Below are 20425 nucleotides of genomic sequence, written 5' to 3' on the forward strand. Positions count from 1 at the left end.
ACCATAAACTGAATACATTTTATTACCTGTCAGTAAGGAATGCACATATCAAGTTCTTTGCCTCTTTTGAGATTTCACTGTCTTCTGGAAATGTAAGCGAGTTCTTATGGTTCATAATCTTACTGTATGTTCCAACCAGAGAATCTGCATAAAAGGGGGTATCACCTACAAAAATTAGAAGAAAATCACATCAATTCGGTATGAATAAAATTAGGCACTAAAGCTTTAGCAGTCTATAGCAATGGAGACAGGCATGTAAAAAATACCTGTGCCTCAATGTCTCTATCTCTCCGATGAATACAGAGCAAAACACTCCGAATGATGAAACTACACATACCTAAAGCGAAAATCTTCTGAGACAAAATGGGGGGGGGGGCTAAAATTACGGTGGTCTTACAAAAGGCTAGCAGCCTGGTTACTTTTCTCACGATCTGGCTTCCATTTTCCTCCTCTTTATAAATTAGCTGGAACAAATATAAATATTGGGAATGACCGAGTGAAGTGAGAAATCCTAATCTGCATGCTTGTTCCAGGTCTGTAACCCAAACAATTGGAAAAAGGGTCAGCATGATAACAAGGTAGCTAGCATGAAGACTGAGATGTCAGAATTGGTAACTTACATCTTCCGTTCAGGTAATGTTTGATTTATTAGGAACATGGAGTGTAAAAAGGATGGAGGATGCCATTTCTGACAACTTGCTGAAAAGGGAGTTTTGACTTGCCTGTAACTTCCATATCTTGAAGCACAAGAGTACAGGACACAGAAAAGCGTTCATACACCATGGGTTATAGTTGTGTACTTTAAGGTGATTGGACACTTGCAAAGTTTTAGAGGAGCAGGGTATAATGATAGTAGGAGGTGGATCACTAAAAACACCATCAGAAGAAAGAATGACCTTTGGCGTAAGGCTCTATACAGGAAGTGGGCATTTATTCAGAAACAAGTCTAACCAACATGATGCTGATCAAATAGGCCACTTTGCAAGAGAGATCCTCTGAGAATATCCTTGATGAGTTCAAAGGGAGGCTTATGCAGGGCAGAGAAGATCCCTAGGAAGCACAGGGTGCTGCGAGGGGGGTTAATATGAGAGATGCTTTGAAGAAAGGTTTCCACTAGAGATGGGCTCAGGCGTGTTCAGGAACCAAGTCCCAACCAACCTGCCTGATCCCGCCAGGAAGCAAACACTGCTAATCACATGCAGTGAGACATATCCCAAACCGCAGCTGCACAGACCGGGTAATGTCTCACTGCCTGTGATTAGCTGTGTGCAGTGTCTGCTTCCTGGCGGGATCGGGCAGGTGGGTTGGGACTAGGATCCCGAACACACCAGAGTCCATCTCTAGTCTCTACAAGGTAGAGTGAGGCAGAAATTAGATAAGGATGAGAGCAGATGTTTGAGAGTTCTTAATGCCAAGACCTGTTTGCAGGAAGGTAAAAATACAAGGCGGAGTCATCTTAAGAGTTAAGAAAATGCTCAAATCAGGCAAAAAAAAAATTCCTAGGTAAAAGGGTTTCCAGATGATAGATCCCTCTCGGGGCAATTGTTTCCCTCTCGTTCTATTTTCTTGAACAGATGATGCAGAGTTCACACTGGAGGGATGGTGTTTTTAGTCTTAACTGAGACCAGGGGATTAGCAAGACTTTTGTGGCTAGAGCAAGAGGATCTCTGGTTCTGGCATCAAACAGAAGTAGTTGCTGTGCTAGGCCAACCATATCCAGAATTTTCTTTCTGGCATAACCGATTGGGCCAATCATCTAGATGTTTCCATTCTCCATGAACCCCACGATGGTAGCTGAGGCAGTCTGCTTTCCAGTTGTCCACTTATGGGATTGCTGGACAGTGAGTTTGTCCACAAGATTATATGGCTTCCAGGCAGCCAGACTCCCGGTGCCTCCTTGTTGGTTGATATAGGCTCCAGCCGTGGCATTGTCTGAAAGTACCTTGATTGGATTGACCAGTACCAGTACTGCAGGGTCAACTGAACTGCTTCTAGCTCCAAGATGTTTAAATAAGGAGAATGGTTTCTGAGAGACCATGTTCCTTGGACTGTTAGGGATTGGAACACTCCTCAGACTCAGACCCTGTCAGACTTGTGTCTATTATGATAACTTTCCCGTGATAGGAAAAAGAAGGAATTACCCACTGTTAGGGCCGGGGGGGGGGGGGGGGGGTTATCCATCTAGATGGGGAATTCCTTGCTTGGCTGGACATGAGCATAGGTAAATCGAGAGCTGAGCCTTTTTTTCCCAGGATGTTGTTTAGCTGGAGAGTTTTTGAATGGAATTGGGCAAATGGTAGAGCCTCAAAAAGGCTACCATTAGGCGTAGAACTCTCTTGGAGAATCTTATTGTGGGATTTCTCTTGGATCTCAATTCTTGAAAATGCGCTTAGAGAAGAAAGTTTTTCTGGAAAAAAAAACCCCACAGGGTTTGTTGGTTGTCCACAGGTCTAGTCCAGCTAGCTGTAGTCTGACACATTGAAATGGCAGGGAGAGCAAGGCAAATTTTCTATCTGCAGAATCTTAATTTAAAAGATGAAGCATCTTCAATAGGTACAGCGAGATGTCGGTTTAGGATAGACACTGTGGGATAAACCACAGGAGTAGTGCACTTCTGCCGCAAACTCTTTCTGAAAATCTTTCCAGGAATAGCTGAAGAGGGAATGTTTTGCAGGTCTCTTTGTACATAAAGGGGCATGGCAAGACAAAGGAGGGTCAGGCTGCACAATGCCGTGGTTTGTACAAAAAGACAATGAGCTTTAAAACTTTAACTAGCATGTTTGAATGAAGCTCCCTCTTCAATATCATGGTAAGTCTGGGGAAGAAAATCTTCTGCAGCTTTCTTCAATTCTGCCTAATATCGTTTTCAATACCCTCTGTGTCTGCATCTTCTGGGACCGGCATATCAGGGTCTGACGTGGAGAAATGGGACAATAAGATGAGGTGTGGGGTTTATGAGCCCTGGACGAAGATGGCTGTACTAAGTCTATAATGTATCTGAGAAAATGCTTTAGTCAAATAGGCCACTTTTTGAGTGCCTAAAATAGAGCAGGACACAGATGCTGGGACCAATGTTAGAGCAAGCTCTTGCTCCAGTGCAGACGTATCGTCCCTCTTAGGTTGTGTGAAATTTCACTTGTGATCAAATCCATTTAGCCTGGTCTCTGTCATAACTAGAAGTGAAGGTAATAAACCTGTGGGGTACTCATGGAATAGAGTGCGGAGTACAGGTTAAACGTGTTCGTTAGCAGTATTTGGTAACACAGGTGTAGACCATCCTGTAACGAAATCCTCGTGCCAAAAGGTTGGAAGGAAGTGCCCAAGTAATACGTACCTAATAAGGGCTCTAGGCAGAAGTGGTGCTAAAGTGTGCACCCAATGGTGTGAAGCAACATTCGGTCATGCGCCTGAGACTAAGCTCTGAGTGGTTACGTTTTACAGCCAAGTTTGAAAAGTCTATACTGCGAGGTAAATAAGTTTGAAACAGACCCGTTTTTATCGTAACAGTAAAAGATATAGGGCAGCCCTCTTTAATTTGTCCAAGCTGCTAAACTGTATAAAAAATCCAAGCACCACCTATCATGGTGGGCATTTCCCAAAGTGGTCGTCAGTAATTGGGTTCTATAGAGATGAACCACAGCCCTGGATCTGTATAGCTCCCTGTGGCTAATTTAACACACTGCAATAGCCAAGCTGAGCGCTCATGCAAGGTTCAGTGCATGAACCAAAAGTAAAGGCCAACCCCACACAGCATGGGGGTCCAGGTACAGTTCCTAAGGTTTTACAGAGGCTGCGCCAATCTGGATACATTGCCACTATTTTGATATGATCGAAACGAGATCTGCATCGTAATGTGGGTGTTGTAGCCAGAGCGAATGACTTTGTGGACCCACTTGTCCTGGATTAGGACAGTCCATGGATCCAGAAAACAGCAAAGACGTCCCCACACCCCCGATAAGAGTGAGGGGGTCCATTCATGCAGGGCAATTTTTTTTTTCGCAGGTCTGGCAGAACCTTTTTTCGGTTTGCCCGACTAAGACTTCTTGGAACCTCCAGTGAAGGCCCGGAAGGGTTTAGATCCCTTTTCTTGGGACCCTGAGGGACAAAAAGGCCGCTTGTGAGCCTAGAAGGAAGGTCCCCATCTGCGACGGGACTCCATTTCCTTGGAAGCCTGAGGAAGAAGAGTACTCTTTCCCCCTGTGAAGCCTCTGATGGTGTCATCCAAAGAAGCTTCAAACAGACGATCCCCCACAAATTGAAGATCGGACAAAGCCTTCTTAGAAGCCTGGTCCGCAGACCAGCATTTGAGCCAGATAATGCGACGCAGGACCACTGCTGAGACAGACAGTCTAGAAACCAGGGGAGCGGCATCCAAAAGAGGCGTCACAGATGAACCGTAGTCCTTGGACCAACTGATCCAGATCTAGACAGGACACCGCTCCATCGTAATGTGGGTGTTGTTGGCCAGGAGGAAACGCTGTGATTCAGGCCAAAGCCAGTTCGTATGCGCCCTCGCGAGACAATTAACTCGCAGGCCAGCCCACGTCCAGTGGGGCTATGTCCTGGCCTACCTAGCGCAGAGCTGCGGTCTGCACATGCCCACTGGCCAGACTAGGGGGACCCTAAGGATCTAGATTATCCAGTTAGTCGCCCAGTCTGGCACTTGATTGTAGATTCTCACAGGAACAAAATAATAAAAGGAGGAAAAAATTAGATTTTTTTTTTACTTACCGTAAATTCCATGAGTCCACCGACTGTAGCTGCTGCTTTAAATCATAGACGGATGGGTAATAAGCCCCACCCACTAGGAGTAACCAGGTAGAGCCAAAGATTTTGACACGCCCAGGGGGGCAGGGTCCCTGGGTTATTACCCCTGGCCTCACTGTTGCATCTTCAGTTTAGTTGCAAGCAGTGATTAATAACCAAAACCCAACTCTACAGAGAAAAGAGGGGTGGGAGCTACGTCCGTTGGTGGATTTTACGGTAAGTAAAAAATCCCATTTTCTCTTTTGTACAGCTTTAAATCATAGACGGATGGGACGTCCAAAAGCAGTAACCACTGAGGGGTGGGGAAAGGACAAACTTAAAAGAATGCAATTCCCACTGCTAACATAGCCAACTATATAACATGGAGCCCAACAAGCAATAACTGGGGCTCAACTGTAGCAAAACCATAAAGGAGAAGGAAAAGTAGACTGCTCCTTAAATGGCAGCCTGCTAAACTCAAAGGACGCGTCCGAGGATGCCAACACATCCACTCTGTAAAATTTGGTGAACGTATGTACAGACGACCAAGTGGCCACCTTGCAAAACTGCATCACTGATGCCTGATGGCGGAAAACCCAAGAGGCACTCAACGCCCATGTAGAGTGAGCCGTGACCGGGAAAGGAGGAACCTTGCCCTTAAGAGAATACGCCTTCACCACGGGCTGTCTGATCCATCGAGAGATGGTCGCCGCAGACGCAGCCTGACCCTTACGGGGTCCATCCGTTTTTACAGAGTCCGACTTACGAAAGGACTCAGTAGTCTCCAGATACACCTGTATCATCCAAACCACATCCAAGCAATGCAAAGCAATTTCCTTAGGATGTGAAGGTTTCGGACAGTGTGGCGGAAGCACTATGTCTTCGTTCAGATGGAAGTCTGAAACCACCTTAGGAAGAAACAACGGATTAGGCCATAACACTACCTTATCCCTGTGTATTACCAGATAAGGAGAGCGGCAAGATAGCGCCGTTAGTTCAGAAACCCTGCATGCAGAGGTGATAGCCACCAAAAAAGGCGACTTTCTGCGACAAGGCGAGCAAGGAAATGTGTCTTATGTTCTCAAAAGGAGATTTCCGAAGAACCAATAGAACCAAATTAAAGGTCCCAAGGAAGTAACTGGGGAGCCATTTGGCTCCTCCTGGGGGGGGGGGGGGGGGGAGCCAAATGGCGAACCCCCTGAAAAAACATACGAATCAAAGAGCGTTAAGTACATAGCCAAGGCCGAGATCTGAAACTTAAGAGTGCCCAATGCCAAACGTTGGTCAACCCCTTTCTGTAGAAAGGTCAGGATCCTTCGGATAGCAAAAGATCCAAGATGCAGCTTCAGCGATTCGCACCATGGAATGTACGCTTTCCACATACAATAATAAATCTTCAGAGAAGTGGACTTCCTAGCCTTGAGTAAGGTAGAGATAACAGAATCGGACAGACCCCTGTCCTTTAACACCTTGCTCTCAACAGCCAAGCCGTTAAAGCCAGCAGTAAAGCAGGATGGAAGATCGGACCCTGAGATAGAAGATCTTCCCACAGACCTGAGACCTTTAGTCGAATCACGTAGGCATATCAGGATCTCCAGGGCCAATCGGGAGCCACCAGAATTACTGGAATCCCCTCCAACTCGACCCTGCGTTGCAGGCGAGATGAAAGTTTCAGCGGAGGAAACGCATAAATTAGCCCGTACTGGCGTACCAGGGCGCCTACTGCGTCGGCCAGAGGATCTCTGGACTGAGCCACAAACTTTGAAAACTTTCCTGTTTTGTCTGGGGGCAAACAGGTCCACATCAGGGGTTCCCCACCAGAGACACAGCTGGTGGAACACCTGTGGATGCAGGAACCACTCTCCCTGATTCAGGGTTTGATGTCTCAGGTAGTCCGCCTGCCTATGGTCTACGCTGGGAATGTACACGGCAGATAGGGCTGGGATAGGATCACGGCTACCTCCAGAGCCACCAGGGTACTCCTGGTGCCACCTTCATGAATGACATATGCCACGGCCGTGACATTGTCGGACTGGACTCAGACAGAACACCCTCGAGATTGTCTGTCCAGTGGAATAGGCTCACCGGTCAGACAGGCATCTGTCGTCACCACTGTCCAGAATACTGGAAGGAAGGATTTCCCGTGGAGAAGATTCAGAGAGCTGAGCTACCAATTCAGAGAGTCCTTGTATCTCCAACTCAAACGAATAAGATAGAGGATCCTTGTCCCATTTGACAGGGATATCCTGTTGCAAAAGTCTTGTGTGGGCCTGAGCATATGGTACGGCCTCGAAGGAGGACACCATCAGGCCCAGCACCTGCATAGATGACCTGAGAGACACCAGGTCGCAAGCCAGCAGTGACAGAATCACTTCCCTTAACCTCCCCTATTTTAAAGGTAGAAATATATTTGCCGAAGCTGAATCTAGGATCATCCCTAGATACTCCAGTCTGGTTGTTGGAACCAGGACAGATTTCTGAAGGTTGAGATTCCAACCAAACTGCTTCAGAGTGTGAATGGTCACCTCCACATCCCATTCCAATGTCACAGAACAGTCCCCTCGGAGGGAGAAGAAGTCCATCAGCAACATGGAGAAGAGAAGGTAGAAGGAAACACCGCCGCCCACAAGAGCCAGAAGCTGCTTTGTCTCCGTCTCCAGCAAAATGGCCACCGGCGACCCCTCATAGTGGAGGAGGGTGGTAGGAGGTATGGGTACCCGAGGTTCCTACTCACCTATGGAGGAGCCCACATCCGCCCCAGGCCCGCTAACCAGACGTGGGGACTGTACTTAACGGACCACGCTGCTGAGGATGGGCGTCCATCCTGACAGACTGCCTCCGCACCGCAGTGAGGGCACGGTCGGCCAAGGGACACGCTGCGACGCTGGCATGCCAGGTGTGTGCGTCCCGGAGGGGTGTTTCACCCGCATGCCAGTCCCCGTCCGTGGGACTATAGTTGCTATGGAGACCCAGCGCGGAGCTACAGTCTGCAAGCGCTCGCTGGCACAAACTGGGAGACTGTAAGGCTCTTATATAGCCAGTCCGAAACCCAGCCACCATTCCACAGGAACTGGAGTCAGCAGCAGAAAAAAAAAAAAAAAAAGTTTCCTTTAAGATGTTTAAAACAGAGCTAGGATAAAAAGTTTCCAGCAGGGAGCGGTTTGGCCACTCCTAAGACCAGGCAGCTAAAAACTGAAGATGCAACGGTGAGGCCAGGGGTAATAACCCAGGGACCCCGCCCCCCTGGGCGTGTCAAAGCCTTTGGCTCTACCTGGTCAGTCCTAGTGGGAGGGGCTTATTACCCATCCGTCTATGATTTAAAGCAGCAGCTACGTCCGTTGGTGGGACGTAGCTGAGAAAGAGAAAAAGAAAGAGAAAATTCCATTTAAAAAGAAAAAAAATGCCAGGACCAGAGATCCCAGCGAGGAACTAGGTACTTACTCCTGAATAGGCAGAAAAAAACTGAATACCTATAGCAGGAAGTGGGAGTATACCCCAAGGGACTGCCCCATAGGCATGCTCAAGCTTTTTTCTATGCCTAGTGTCCTACTCCTGTAGGGGGCAGTATAACCCTATGGTCAAGAAAATGAAGAGCTATGTCCGTCAATGAACGAAAGAGAAACTATTATCAAAAAAAAAAAAGGCAGCAACAGTAGCCTGTATATTTTCCCAGGAAGGGTTCACTTAACCACTTGCCGACCGCCGCACGACTATTTACTGCCCCTCACAGGCAAAGCGACGTAGGGCTACGTCGCTAGCGTGTGGGGCTCTAGGGAGCGAGCGAGCGCCGCCGTAGGCCTGCTCCCGCTCTGTCCGCCAGGGCACTCGCGATTGTCCGTTACACCGGGAGAAAGGCAGGCGGCTAATGTAAACAAAACCGCCTGTCATTCTTCCCTGTGTAAGAATGGAGATCATACAGTGCTGCTATGTAGGATCGAAAATAAAAAAGACAAAAATCTTTCCCTTAGTTAGTAAACGCAATAACTTTTGCACAAACCAATCAAAATACGCTTTTTTGCGATTTTTTTTTTACCAAACATATGTAGCATAAAACAAATTGGCCTAAAATGTTAAAAAATTTTAATTTTTACATTTTTTTGGGGGGGAATTTCATATAAAAAAAATAATTGAAAAATATTGTTATTTTTGCACAATTGATGCTTTTTTTTGTTTATAGCGCATGATCAAAAAAAAAAAAAAAAAAAAAAATCGCACAGGTGATCAAATACCACCAAAAGAAAGCTCTGTTTGTGGGGAAAAAAAGGACGTCAAATTTGTTTAGGTACACGGTTTACTGCTGAAAATTGGTTCTTGGTGTAAATACAAGAAGGCAAATCCCTTACCTACAAGCATTTCATACAGGAAGACTCCTACAGACCACCAGTCACATTCTCGTCCATAGTAACCATCCCCACCTTGGGACTTTAACACTTCCGGGGAAATGTAATCAGGTGTTCCTACAGCCGTATCACATCGTACCATTCCTTCCTGTGTCACAAAATGACAAGTAACGGGTTATCACAACAAGTAACACAGAATATTCTTAACAGTAAAACATTTCAATTATTTCATCCTAATATACTCAATTACCAGTTCTGCTTGAAACAAACTAGTTTTGTTCCTACGGACTACCAATGAAGGGTGTTTTTTTTATGGCTCCCATTTACACCAATGATGGGGTTCATTATTCGGTTCACTTACACCTGTGCTAAGGGTTAATATTGATGCCAATAACAAAAAATGCTGGTTACCATTACTGCCACTGAGACCAATGGGGCTTAATTTACCCTCATACTACAAGCCACACACCATGAAGTAAAAACACTTTTCTTGGCCAGACCTCAAGTTGCTTGGTGGGCAACACAGGATGCATGTCAAATTTTCTTCCCAGGTGTCCCTGCTAAATCTTTTCAAAATGTTGCCAACTGTGCAAAAGACAGGATCTCGGAACTCCTAAATGTCAGGCAGATTGATAATGATTTAGAGTACTACAGCATTGACGCTATCTACCTATTTGGTGTGTAAACCTAAATGTCAACCTCCTTTCTAATCACGATATAGGTGTTAATTCATCAAAACAATTCATAAAGCTAAAAAAAGCATGAATAAAAATTAATCTAGCTATACAGTTTAAACATTTCATATAGTCCAAGCATATATTTAACTACATGCTTTATGTTGTTTAAATAAAATAAAAATCAATAAAAAAATCTATATTTATTCATGATTTTTTTTAAGCTTTATGAATTGTTTTGATGAAGTCACACAAATATCACGATTAGAAAGAAGGTTGACATTTAGGTTTACACACCAAATATGTGGATAGAGGCAGCACTGTAGTGCCCTGGACCAATACTACAGGTTTTTTAACCAACTACACAGCTGCAGCCTTAATATATGGAATTGGTTATATTTATACTAGCAGTGTCCACAGCGCAGGTACACCAAATAATATTACAGGCAGATTAATATGCTAAAATCACTCAGTCTGCAAAATGTTGCAGCCATACTTACTCCAGTCCCCTCCCCCCCCCCAAGGTCCGGTCCCACTCCCAGTGTGCATGTTTTATTTTACAATTATTAGAAAATTCATTTTGATGTGGGGTGGGAGTGTAAAAAAATAAAAAAAAAGGGGTTAGATATGAAAGTTGTGCCACCTATTACAGGTGCTGTAGATAATGAGATAAGTCAAGGCACTTTGGATGCTAAAGCTTTTCAACAAAACATGAGAAGCACAAAACACCTGGTTCAACCCCATAAGCAAATATTGCAGATCCGAGGAATTGCACCATTATCTCATCACAATTACAGAAAGACTTTGTAATGAAATCTATCTCGTAAAGAAAAGATAACAGGGCATGACTGCATGGGCACCTTCAGCTTGCATACTATGTCATTTTTTGATGCTATAACTTTAATTTAATTACAACCCTTTGCCACAATTTACTAAAGTTAGACTTTGTGCAGATAATTTTTCCATCTTTAAAAGAATGCATTTTTTTAGGCTTTTGAAATATTTTGTCTTGTGAATATGAAGAAATTTCCTAATTAAGGTTTCTATCATGATAGAGTAGTTATTTTAATAAAATAAACCAATTTTGTCCCGTTAAATTAATACTGCAGAAGCCCATTCTATCTTTAAAGCAGTATTAACGCCTTCCAGCCACCTGCCTGCCCTTTAAGAGCTTCTAAATGCCAGAAGGCAGAAGCAGGCATCTGGGTCACGTGACTGCTGTGAGTGGCTGTCACAGCGGTCACATGATTGGAAAGCTCCCAGTCGCAAGTATACATGAGGAGCTTTCCATTCCCCATTGGTGACTGTGCTGGGAGCACAAGCTCTCAGCACAGAAAACTGTTCACATAAGGACACATATATGCAGCCTCTCTGTGTTAAAGCCCACCCTGCCAAGAGGTCGCATACAGGTGGGAAGTGGTTAAACCCTAAATTAATCATGCATCATCAAAGCTTATGGGATCGGGTCCACCTAAAAAACTGACAGGAAAACCTGATGGGTCCACCAGTGTGAAAGGGGCCTAAGGAGCAACAGAGGCACCTTTAAACAGCAGCACACCAATCTGGGGGGATGTCAGGGTTGGCAGATTTACATACACCAACACATTGAAGCCAAGCTGCAGCTAACACTTAACCCTCCTCTTATGTTAGAATTCTGTTACTATCCATGATGTTAGGGTCGGTTTTGACCCGTGTTTTAAATCAGCCATAAAATACCCTCTGAATAATTATTTATCATCAAATATGTTTCTTACCTCTTGGTTACCTTGTTAGGCTTCTTTATCCTTGAAAAGATTGGTTTTAATATTTTTGGTGTGACCCCTTAGACCTTTCTTTTGATAGCATACCTCTCATTTTCAAATTTAAAAAATGGTAAAATAAAGTCAGCAACTCTGAAATGTATTTGTCCTATGTTTCTTTACTTTATTTAGAGAAGCAGACAAGCAGGAAAAGAGATAGGCCCCTCCCTAACTACAGCTCACAGGGTTGAGAGGGGATTGGCTGTCAGTGTTACTAAGCAGAGAGAGTGTTTATGATTTCAGTTTTGGCACTTATTAGTGTCCTAAAATCCTATATTATAACTGGGTCAGAATTGACCCTAACATCATAAACGTCTTAATTTTCACCACAGTATTTTGTAATTTAGTGAAAAGGATTCTTTTTCTATTACATTGTTTAAATAGAGGTTCCTGACAAAGTAAAAAAATCTTGATGCAATAAACAAATTTATGTGATACTTATAGACATTCAAAACCTGAAAACGGGTCGGTTCTGACCCTAACATAAGAGGAGGGTTAAGCAGTTACAGCAACAGTTTCATTCCTTTTGAGATAAAGTCTTTACATAAATAAAAGCTAGCCATTGTAAGCACCCTGTAAGTGCTAAATGGTTTTTCCCAACACTACAATTCCTACATCTGCAGGACAGCTTGTTGTGGTAAAAAGCATATTTACTGGCATGGTCACCAGGTGAAACTAAAAAGAAAGAAAGCCAAAAAAGAAAAACGAATGCAGCCACCACTAAGAATTAGTCAATAAATGTTTACTTTTGGGTTTAATACAGTTTTACACGTTAACCATATCACATCATAAGCCATTACTAAAGCACACCTTATTCATTTTCATACATGTACCAAAATCTGCAAGTTTTAAATGACCAGACTTGTCCAGCAGCATGTTGTCAGGCTTCACATCCCTGAAAAAAAAAAAAGTTTTCGGAGATCATTAAAGATCACTTAAAAAGAGTTAATTATATTTGTTCCACATTACAGTTTATGTCATCTTTCATTTTATGTAATGACTTAGGGCCCTTTCACACAGTCAGGTCCGCCTGTCAAGTTTTTTTTTTTTTTAAGTGGACCTGATCAGACGACCTAGTCTCTTCTTTGGATTGTCTGCTGACACCCGCCACCATCCAATCCTGTCAGACAAAAACAGATGGATGGGGGATGGAATAGGTTCCCCATCTGCCTGGTGCATTGAATGAAAACTGACAGGCAGTCCGTTTCCATCCAATTGCCCCATAGACAAGAGCGGGCTGTGTCCGTGTACACTCTGCATGACTTATCGGACAGGGACCAGTCATCCGCCTGCTCAGCGGGGATTAGAGACCCCCCAGCAAGCGGATCCTGCTTCATGGTGGCACCCATGTGAAAGGGGCTTTATAATTAGTGTTTCCAAGAAAGTATTAGGCTCAGCCAGTGAACACAGCAATACAATTACTGCAACATAATGCAAACTCTGATATGAGTATCTAAACAAGCACAATTTCTGATTACATTGTGACAAACAAGCCTCAAAGTAAACAAAAACTCTATACCTTTCCGAAAATCAAATCCTCCAACATATTTGTCTCATGTGGTCCCCCCTAAACATTGTTGCCACCTCTTCACAGGAAGCTGAATATGCTGGCATGCTCAACAAGTTTTTGTGGGACTTTGCAGGGGGAGAGGGGGAGCAAGAGAAAACTGGAAATGTGGATGCATTTATACTAGGGCTGCTGAATATAATCGCCGAATAGATGCATCGCGATGCGACCCTTCGCGATTCTGCATCGATTCGGGGTGGTTGAAAAATCGATTACCTAATGACGTCAGTTCCGGGGGCGGGGATAGAAGTGACATGGCGGCGCTGAATGAGTTGTTGGCGGCGGCCGGGCTTGTGGAGCACGGAGCTCCTCCTCGTGCCGCGGGAGAGGAGAGGAGAGCGGGGCTGTCAGTGCTCTCTCTGGCCCCCGGGATACACACGCATCCTCACAATCGCTCCCTGTCACATGCAGCTGCAGGGAAAGGGAAGCACTAACCAGCGGTGTCCTTGCCTGAAAGCAGAACTGGCCGAATGGAGAGACACACTAATGAGCAGTGGCCGGGGTCCGAGGAGTGAAAGAGGATCGCAGAGAGGAGACAGTGACAATCCAAAGGCAGCATGGATAAGGAAAGCCGGTGGGCGGTGAGAGTTATGTCTGTTTGAACCGCTTATCTGTTAGCACGCTTCTCTCCTCTCTGATTTTTAACAGCATTACAAGCACTGCCTGTATGCAACACTGGTCGGCATGGATGAGCGGGCAGATGGTATGTGTGATTAACAATTGTAATTAGCTCATTTGCCCTGCTGAGTTGAACTTTCACTTTAGTCACTAAATGATCACTGCTCTCTGCTTGCTATGATCATTTACACTCAGTACTGTTATGAATATAATCCTGCTCGGCTTAATTAACCCCATCTTTTCTGCCCAAATTCTGCAGCAAATGCAATGCAAGACAACACGTTTAATCTAGCAAGAGGACTTCTTTGCATTAATGATGTGCAGTAACCTTTAGCAACCAAGCAGTGAACAGTTATGTGCAGTAACATCTGGCAACCAGTTACCAATAATGTTGTGCCGTAACCAGTAGGCCCTGGTAAGGAGGAATGCTGGGCTCTGTAGCTCTGTACAGAGCCCAGCATTCCTCCTTACCAGAGCCTGCTATACTACAACTAGGGGGACTACAGAGCCCAGCATTCCTCCTTACCAGGGCCTACGGTACTACAACTAGCATCAGGTAACTCTTCTAACCTGATGTGGACTGCTCTAAAAGGTATCTATGAGGGGACCTGCTCTACTAAAGGGGGATCTCTGGGGATGCTGGCCCGCTCTAAAGGGGGATCTATGGCGACCCTGCACTAAAAGGGATCTATTCCATAGATCCCATTTAGAGCAGGGTCGCCATAGATCCCCCTTTAGAGCTCAGTTCCCCTGGATCCCCTTTAGGGCAGGCCCAGGCTCCCCATAGATCCCCCTTTAGAGAAGGGTCCCCATAGATCCCCCTTTAGAGAAGGGTCCCCATAGATCCCCCTTTAGAGAAGGGTCCCCATAGATCCCCCTTTAGAAAAGGGTCCCCATAGTAATCGCGATGCATCGTGATGCATCGCGGAATCAAATTGTATCAAATCGCGACCCTAATAATCGTAATCGCACCGAATCGTAAGTGAAGATGTGCAGCCCAAATTTATACTGAAGTGCTGCATTTTTTTTTTTTTTTTAATAAACTGAACACAATTGTTCTACATAAGGGCTTATTTACATCAACATGTGAAACCTTGTGACTGATTATGACATATATAAATGAAGCGATCTGCATTTCAAATAAAATTACAATGTGATAAAAGGCCCATTTACCTTTCAGATGTAATAGATCCCAAAAAAGCACTCCACTTAGAGTTAGAGATGCACAATTATTCGTTAAAAAAATCTTGCTCTCGGTATTTTTTGCTAGTAAATAACTTAGAACCCCCAAACATAGATATTTTAGAAAAAATGGCAATTGTTGTAATCTTTTATGTCGCACTGTATTTGCAAAGCGGTCTTTCAAACGCAGTTTTTTGTGAAAAAATACACTTCAATTTAAAAAAAAAAAAAAAAACCTGAAGTTGGCCCAATTTTTTTGTTAAATGTGAAACATGTTACGCCGAGAATCGTGATCTTTTTTTCTAAGCAAAACAATTGTGATTCTCATTTTATCCAGAATCGTGCAGCTCTACTTCCGAGTGCTAACCAGTGGAATAAGAAAAATGGGATTTTTGTACTTACCGTGAAATCCATTTCTCTGAGTTCATCGACGAACACAGTACTCCATAAATCATAACTACTGGGTTATTTTGCCTCCTCCAGGAGTAGGACTAGGTAGAACAAAAAACACCTGGCTATGCCATGCTCCTCAGCTTGGTATACATTTATAACCCCCCTCTCTGCTCTAGGTAATCAGTTTAGTAGCAAGCAGTATTATAAGTATCAGATCTCCATAGAGGGGTGGGTGCTGTGTCCGTAGCTGAACTACGAGAAATTTATTTTACGGTAAGTACAAAAATCCCATTTTTTTTTCTTTTTCGCTCATCGACGGACACAGTGCTCCATAACTACTGGGATGTCCAAAAGCCAGTGCCAAAAGGAAAATGAGGGGTGGGGAAAATAACCCAAAGTTAAACATGAGAGCCCTTAGCCAGGACACAGGAGCCTTAACCAGGTCACAGGAGCCCTGTCTGAAAATAATGGGATTTTTGACTTACTGTAAAATCCATTTATCTGATGTTCATTGACGGACACAGCTCCTAATTCTTCTTAACCATTGGGTTATACTGCCCCCTACAGGAGTAGGACACTAGGCAGGAAAAAGCTTGACTACGCCTATGGACAGTCCCAGAGGGTATACACCCACTCCCAGCTACAGACACTCAGTTTTGTTACAAGCAAAACTTTTTTTGTTCAGAAGAAAGCCAACTCCACAGAGGGGTTGGTACTGTGTTCCGTCAATGAACATCAGAGAAATGGATTTTACAGTAAGACAAAAATGCCATTCTCTTTCGTTCATTGATGGACACAGCTTCTGATTCTTCTTAATCATTGGCACGTCCCAAAGTAGTGTAAAACACGAGGGGTGGGAAAAAAGCAGAAAAAAATTCCCAAGTTAACCATAGCAAACCAGGTAACATGGAGCTCACCTAAGAAAAACAATACACCCTCAAAGAGGACCAGGTCTTCTAAGCAGCAGCCAGAAAAATCTTGCAGCCAAAAGAAGCATCCGCAGAAAGCAACACATCCACTTTATAAAATTTTTGTAAAAGTGTGCACCAACGACCAGATGGCCGCCTTGCAAACCTGCATCATTGACGCTTGATGACGGAAAGTCCAGGAGACATTAAGCGCCCTAGTAGTAGAGTGCTCCTTGACAGGGAAAGAAGGAACCTGACCTCTGATGCAATAGGCCTGAACCAGAGTCTGTCTGATCCATCTGGAAATGGTCGCAGAAGAAGCAGACAACCCTTCATGAAGTCCGTCCGTGAGCACAAATAGTCTCTGACTTCTTAAAAGACTCAATAGCTGCCAGGTACATCCTAATTGCCCGGACCACATCCAAGGTATGCAAGTTAATTTCCTTCAGGTGTTTAGCCTGTGACACAGGGAAGGAAACACAATGTCTGCATTCAAATGACAGTCAGAGACCACCTTAGGAAGGAATGAGGGACAGGGGCAAAGCACCTCCTTATCCTTGCGAATCATCATATAAGGTGGACAGGATAACGCCGCCAACTCTGACACTCTGCGTGCAGAGGTGATAGCCACCAAAAAAGGCCACCTTCGGAGGCAGCGCAAGCAGGGAAACCTCCAAAATATTTTCAAAAGGAGGCTTCTGTAGAGCTGAAAGTACCACATTTAAGATCCCAGGGTGGCAACGGAGCCCGCACTGAAGGAACCAAACATTAGACACAATGAAGAAAAGTGCGCACCAGTGAGTATGAGGCCAAAAGGTCGTTGAAAAAAAAGGGCGCCAAAGCCAATACCTAGCCCTTGATGGTACTTATGGCCAATTTCTGTTCAACCCCCCATTAAAAGGAAGGTTCAGATCCGATCCACCGTGGAGGAGAGAGACTCACACCACGTAATGTACATCTTCTGTACGATGGCAGATCTTCCTAGAAGTGGATTTCCTACCTTTCAACAGCGTAGGAATCACCGACTCAGACAAGCCTTCATCCTTCAGCACCTGGCGTGCAACAGCTAAGCCGGCGCCTGAAAAGCAGAATGGAAGATCGGTCCATGGGACAGCCGATCCTCCCTGAGAGGAAGCCCCTAAGGAGCATTGGTGACCAGTCGTACCCGATCGGCGTACCAAGAACGGCGAGATCAGTCTGGACGGAATCCTGCACAGAAGTGGTGGCAGAAATTTGAGAGAGCAGGATTGAATCGGTCAGCCCACCTTAGAACGCCGGCTACTTACCAAGCCACCAGGACACTACTTGTGCCCCCCTGGTGATTGACAGACCACAGCCGTGGCATTCTCTAAATGAATTTGTACCGGACACCCCTGAAGACTAATTGACCAATGAGCCAGACATAGGCTGATCGCTTGGAGTTACAGAACATTAAGCAGTAGTCTGGACAGAGCTCAGACCCCCTGAGCACACGTGCGCTGAGGACGCCTCCCCACCCGGACAGGCTGCCATACGTGGGGACAACAGTCCAGTACAGGGGGAGAAAGCATATTGCCTGTTGAAGTGCCAGAGAATGAAGTCAGCCACCTCTAGGAATCGTGGATCATTGTCCCATTTTACCAGAATCTCTCAGAATCTCTTTAGCAGAGATCTTGTGTGGAACTGTGCAAACAGACCGCCTCGAAGGTGGACACCATCAGGCCCAGCACCCGCATGCAAGCCCGGAGGGATGACCGTCTGCTAAACAACAGAAGCTGACTTGTCTCTTGCAAGGTCTGGAGTTTTTTCAAAGGAAGAAACACTCTGGCTGAGGCCGAGTCCAGAGTAAGACCTATATAGCCCAGTTTTTATGGGCAGAACCAAAGTAGACTCCTGAAGGTTCAGAATCCAACCAAACTCCCCCAGAGTTCGCAGAGCAATCTCCAGGTGTCCATCAGAGCAGTCGGAGACTCCGCTCGCAGAAGATGATCGCCCAGTGTGACTGTACTCACCGTCACTGGGAATGAAAGACAGTAAGACTCATAGCAGATGCTAATATCAGCTCAACCACCTGTCTTACACACATCATTGAATATGCTGATTTACTCACCTGTTATCTACAATGGGTTCTGTGTTTACACTTATGATAATGTGTATTGTACTTCAATGTCAGAAATGGACATTCATTCACTGGTGGTCTCTTCCTATTGTCTGTGTATTAAGGTGTGATGTGTATTCTGTGAAGCATGTCTGTCTCATTGTAAATTAATGAATTCACATTGTTTCTGTCCAAATGGATAGATAATTAGTTCAGGTTAATAATATTTCTGTATACAATTTCAACTGCATATGAAAATGTAATCAGGCAACCCCTGACCTGATTGGGTAATATGATCGGGAGGGATATGTCCATGCTGTATATAATCTATGTTCAAGACTGAAGGAAGCCGTATACTAACGGAAGCCCACAAACAGTACAGCGATCCCCCGCTGACTCAATGCCAGCATCCGGGCCAATACTTTTGTGAAGACCCGAGGAGCGGAGGCGAGACCAAAGGTCCATGACCAGCAAACTGATCATGCTCCTCACCCACGGCAAAACGGAGGAAGCGTTGGTGACCAGCACATATTAGAATTTACAGGTAGGTGTCCTTGATGTTCAAAGCAGCAAGAAGAAATCCCCAACATAGGGATGCCACATGGAACTTCTGTACTCGCACCAGCAGTTTTAGCCTTGAGGTTCAGAACTGGACATACCTTGCCTTCCTTCCTGAGAACTGTAAAGAGGTTTGAGTAAAAACCTCTAAAAACGTTCTGAAATCGGAACAATCACCCCTTGATTGAAGTCTTGCACTACTCCAAAGAGACCGGACTCGATCTTGTAGCCTGACCGAATAACTTTGTGGACCCACGTGTCCTATACCAGGGATATATGGTTCCGTAAACCAGCAAAGACGTCCCCCAAGGGCACCCCTTCATGCAGAGGCAGCCCTGTCCGCATGTCTGGAAGAGCCCACTCGTGGCTTGCCAGACCAGGTCCTTTTGGAACCTCCGGTGGAGGCCCTGACTTTTGATCCCTTGTCTTGAGACCCTGAGGGATGGAAAAAACCTCTTCTCAGCCTAGGAGAATAGCCCAAATCTACGATGGGGCTCTTTGCCCCTGGTAGCTGGTGGGACTCTCGGTAGTACTCTCTTAACTATGTCATCCAGGGAAGCTCCAAATAGGCAATCCTCTACATGGGGGGGACCAGATAAGGCCTTCTTAGAAGTCTGGTCCGCAGACCAGTATTTCAGCCAGATAATACACAGAAGGGTAAATGCTGACACAGAAAGCCTAGAAATCAAAGGAGCCGCATCCAACAGGCATCACAGATAAACTGTAGCCCCTGGACCAACTGATCCGCCAGCTCGGCAAAGACGGGGAACTGGTTTCCCCTCCAAGTCCTGGCGTAAACGTTTAGCCCACTCGGTCAGAGCTTGCGACCCCAGGGCAACAGTAAAGACCAGCCACTGCGAACATATGGCAGGCCAGAGCCTCTGACCTCCTACCAGCTGGATAGTTGAGGGCCAGGGACTCCTCAACTGGAATGAAGGTAGCTTTATTTAACCTGGAAACCGACAAATCCACTACAGGTAGAACCGTCTACTTTTAAACGCAGTCAATTCTCATAAGGACACCGCAAGCAAAAAGCGCTTGGGAACCACCGCATTTTGGACAACCCCCACTGTTTCGTGACAATGTTGTCAAAAGTAAGCGGAAAAGGGAACACCCTAGCCGCTTTGGATGGCCTGTGGGTGCCAAAAGAGACCAGCGCCTCTGACGCAGCATCAGCCGCAACCTCCTTTTCTAAAGTGTCACTCACCGATACAAACAGTGCATCCACCAGTGCATTTTCACGTGCTGATAGAGGAGCAGAGGAAACCTCCTAACTATCTAAACACTCACGGGGGTATGGACGCAAACCCAGTAGGGACGCTATATACTAAGCTCACCCAGGAAAATAGATCAAGGGAGGTTGGCAACTGTGATCCCGCAGAGTGGACGCCCACGAATGGACCACCTACTGGACCCAGAAAAAAAAAAAAAAAAAGAAGGGCACCCTCTGAACTCTCCCTAGAGGGCATAATAGGAAATAGCCCCCGTAAAAGAGGCCGCCGCCGTGACGCAGACGTGCAGGCATGGTACCCTGATGGTCCCACAGCACTAAAGGGTGCGTGT

At 45.3% G+C, this 20425-nt stretch overlaps 1 protein-coding gene across 2 annotated transcripts in view; it reads right to left on the bottom strand.

The window, feature by feature from the left end:
- ROCK1 (Rho associated coiled-coil containing protein kinase 1) overlaps positions 1-20425 on the bottom strand; it is a 321787-nt gene that overhangs the window by 120095 nt on the left and 181267 nt on the right. For both annotated transcript variants that reach the window (XR_014225300.1, XM_082258424.1), the window contains exons 6-8: positions 12370-12454; positions 9090-9234; positions 27-165 (exon numbers count right to left, since the gene is read on the bottom strand). Coding sequence is in view for 1 of the 2 variants with exons in the window: in XM_082258424.1 (XP_082114550.1) it covers positions 27-165; positions 9090-9234; positions 12370-12454 (369 nt within the window). In the remaining variant the exon portion in view is untranslated. The remainder of the gene's footprint in view (positions 1-26; positions 166-9089; positions 9235-12369; positions 12455-20425) is intronic.

Source organism: Pelophylax lessonae (assembly GCF_965119305.1).
Source record: "Pelophylax lessonae genome assembly, chromosome: 5".
NCBI lineage: Eukaryota > Metazoa > Chordata > Amphibia > Anura > Ranidae > Pelophylax > Pelophylax lessonae.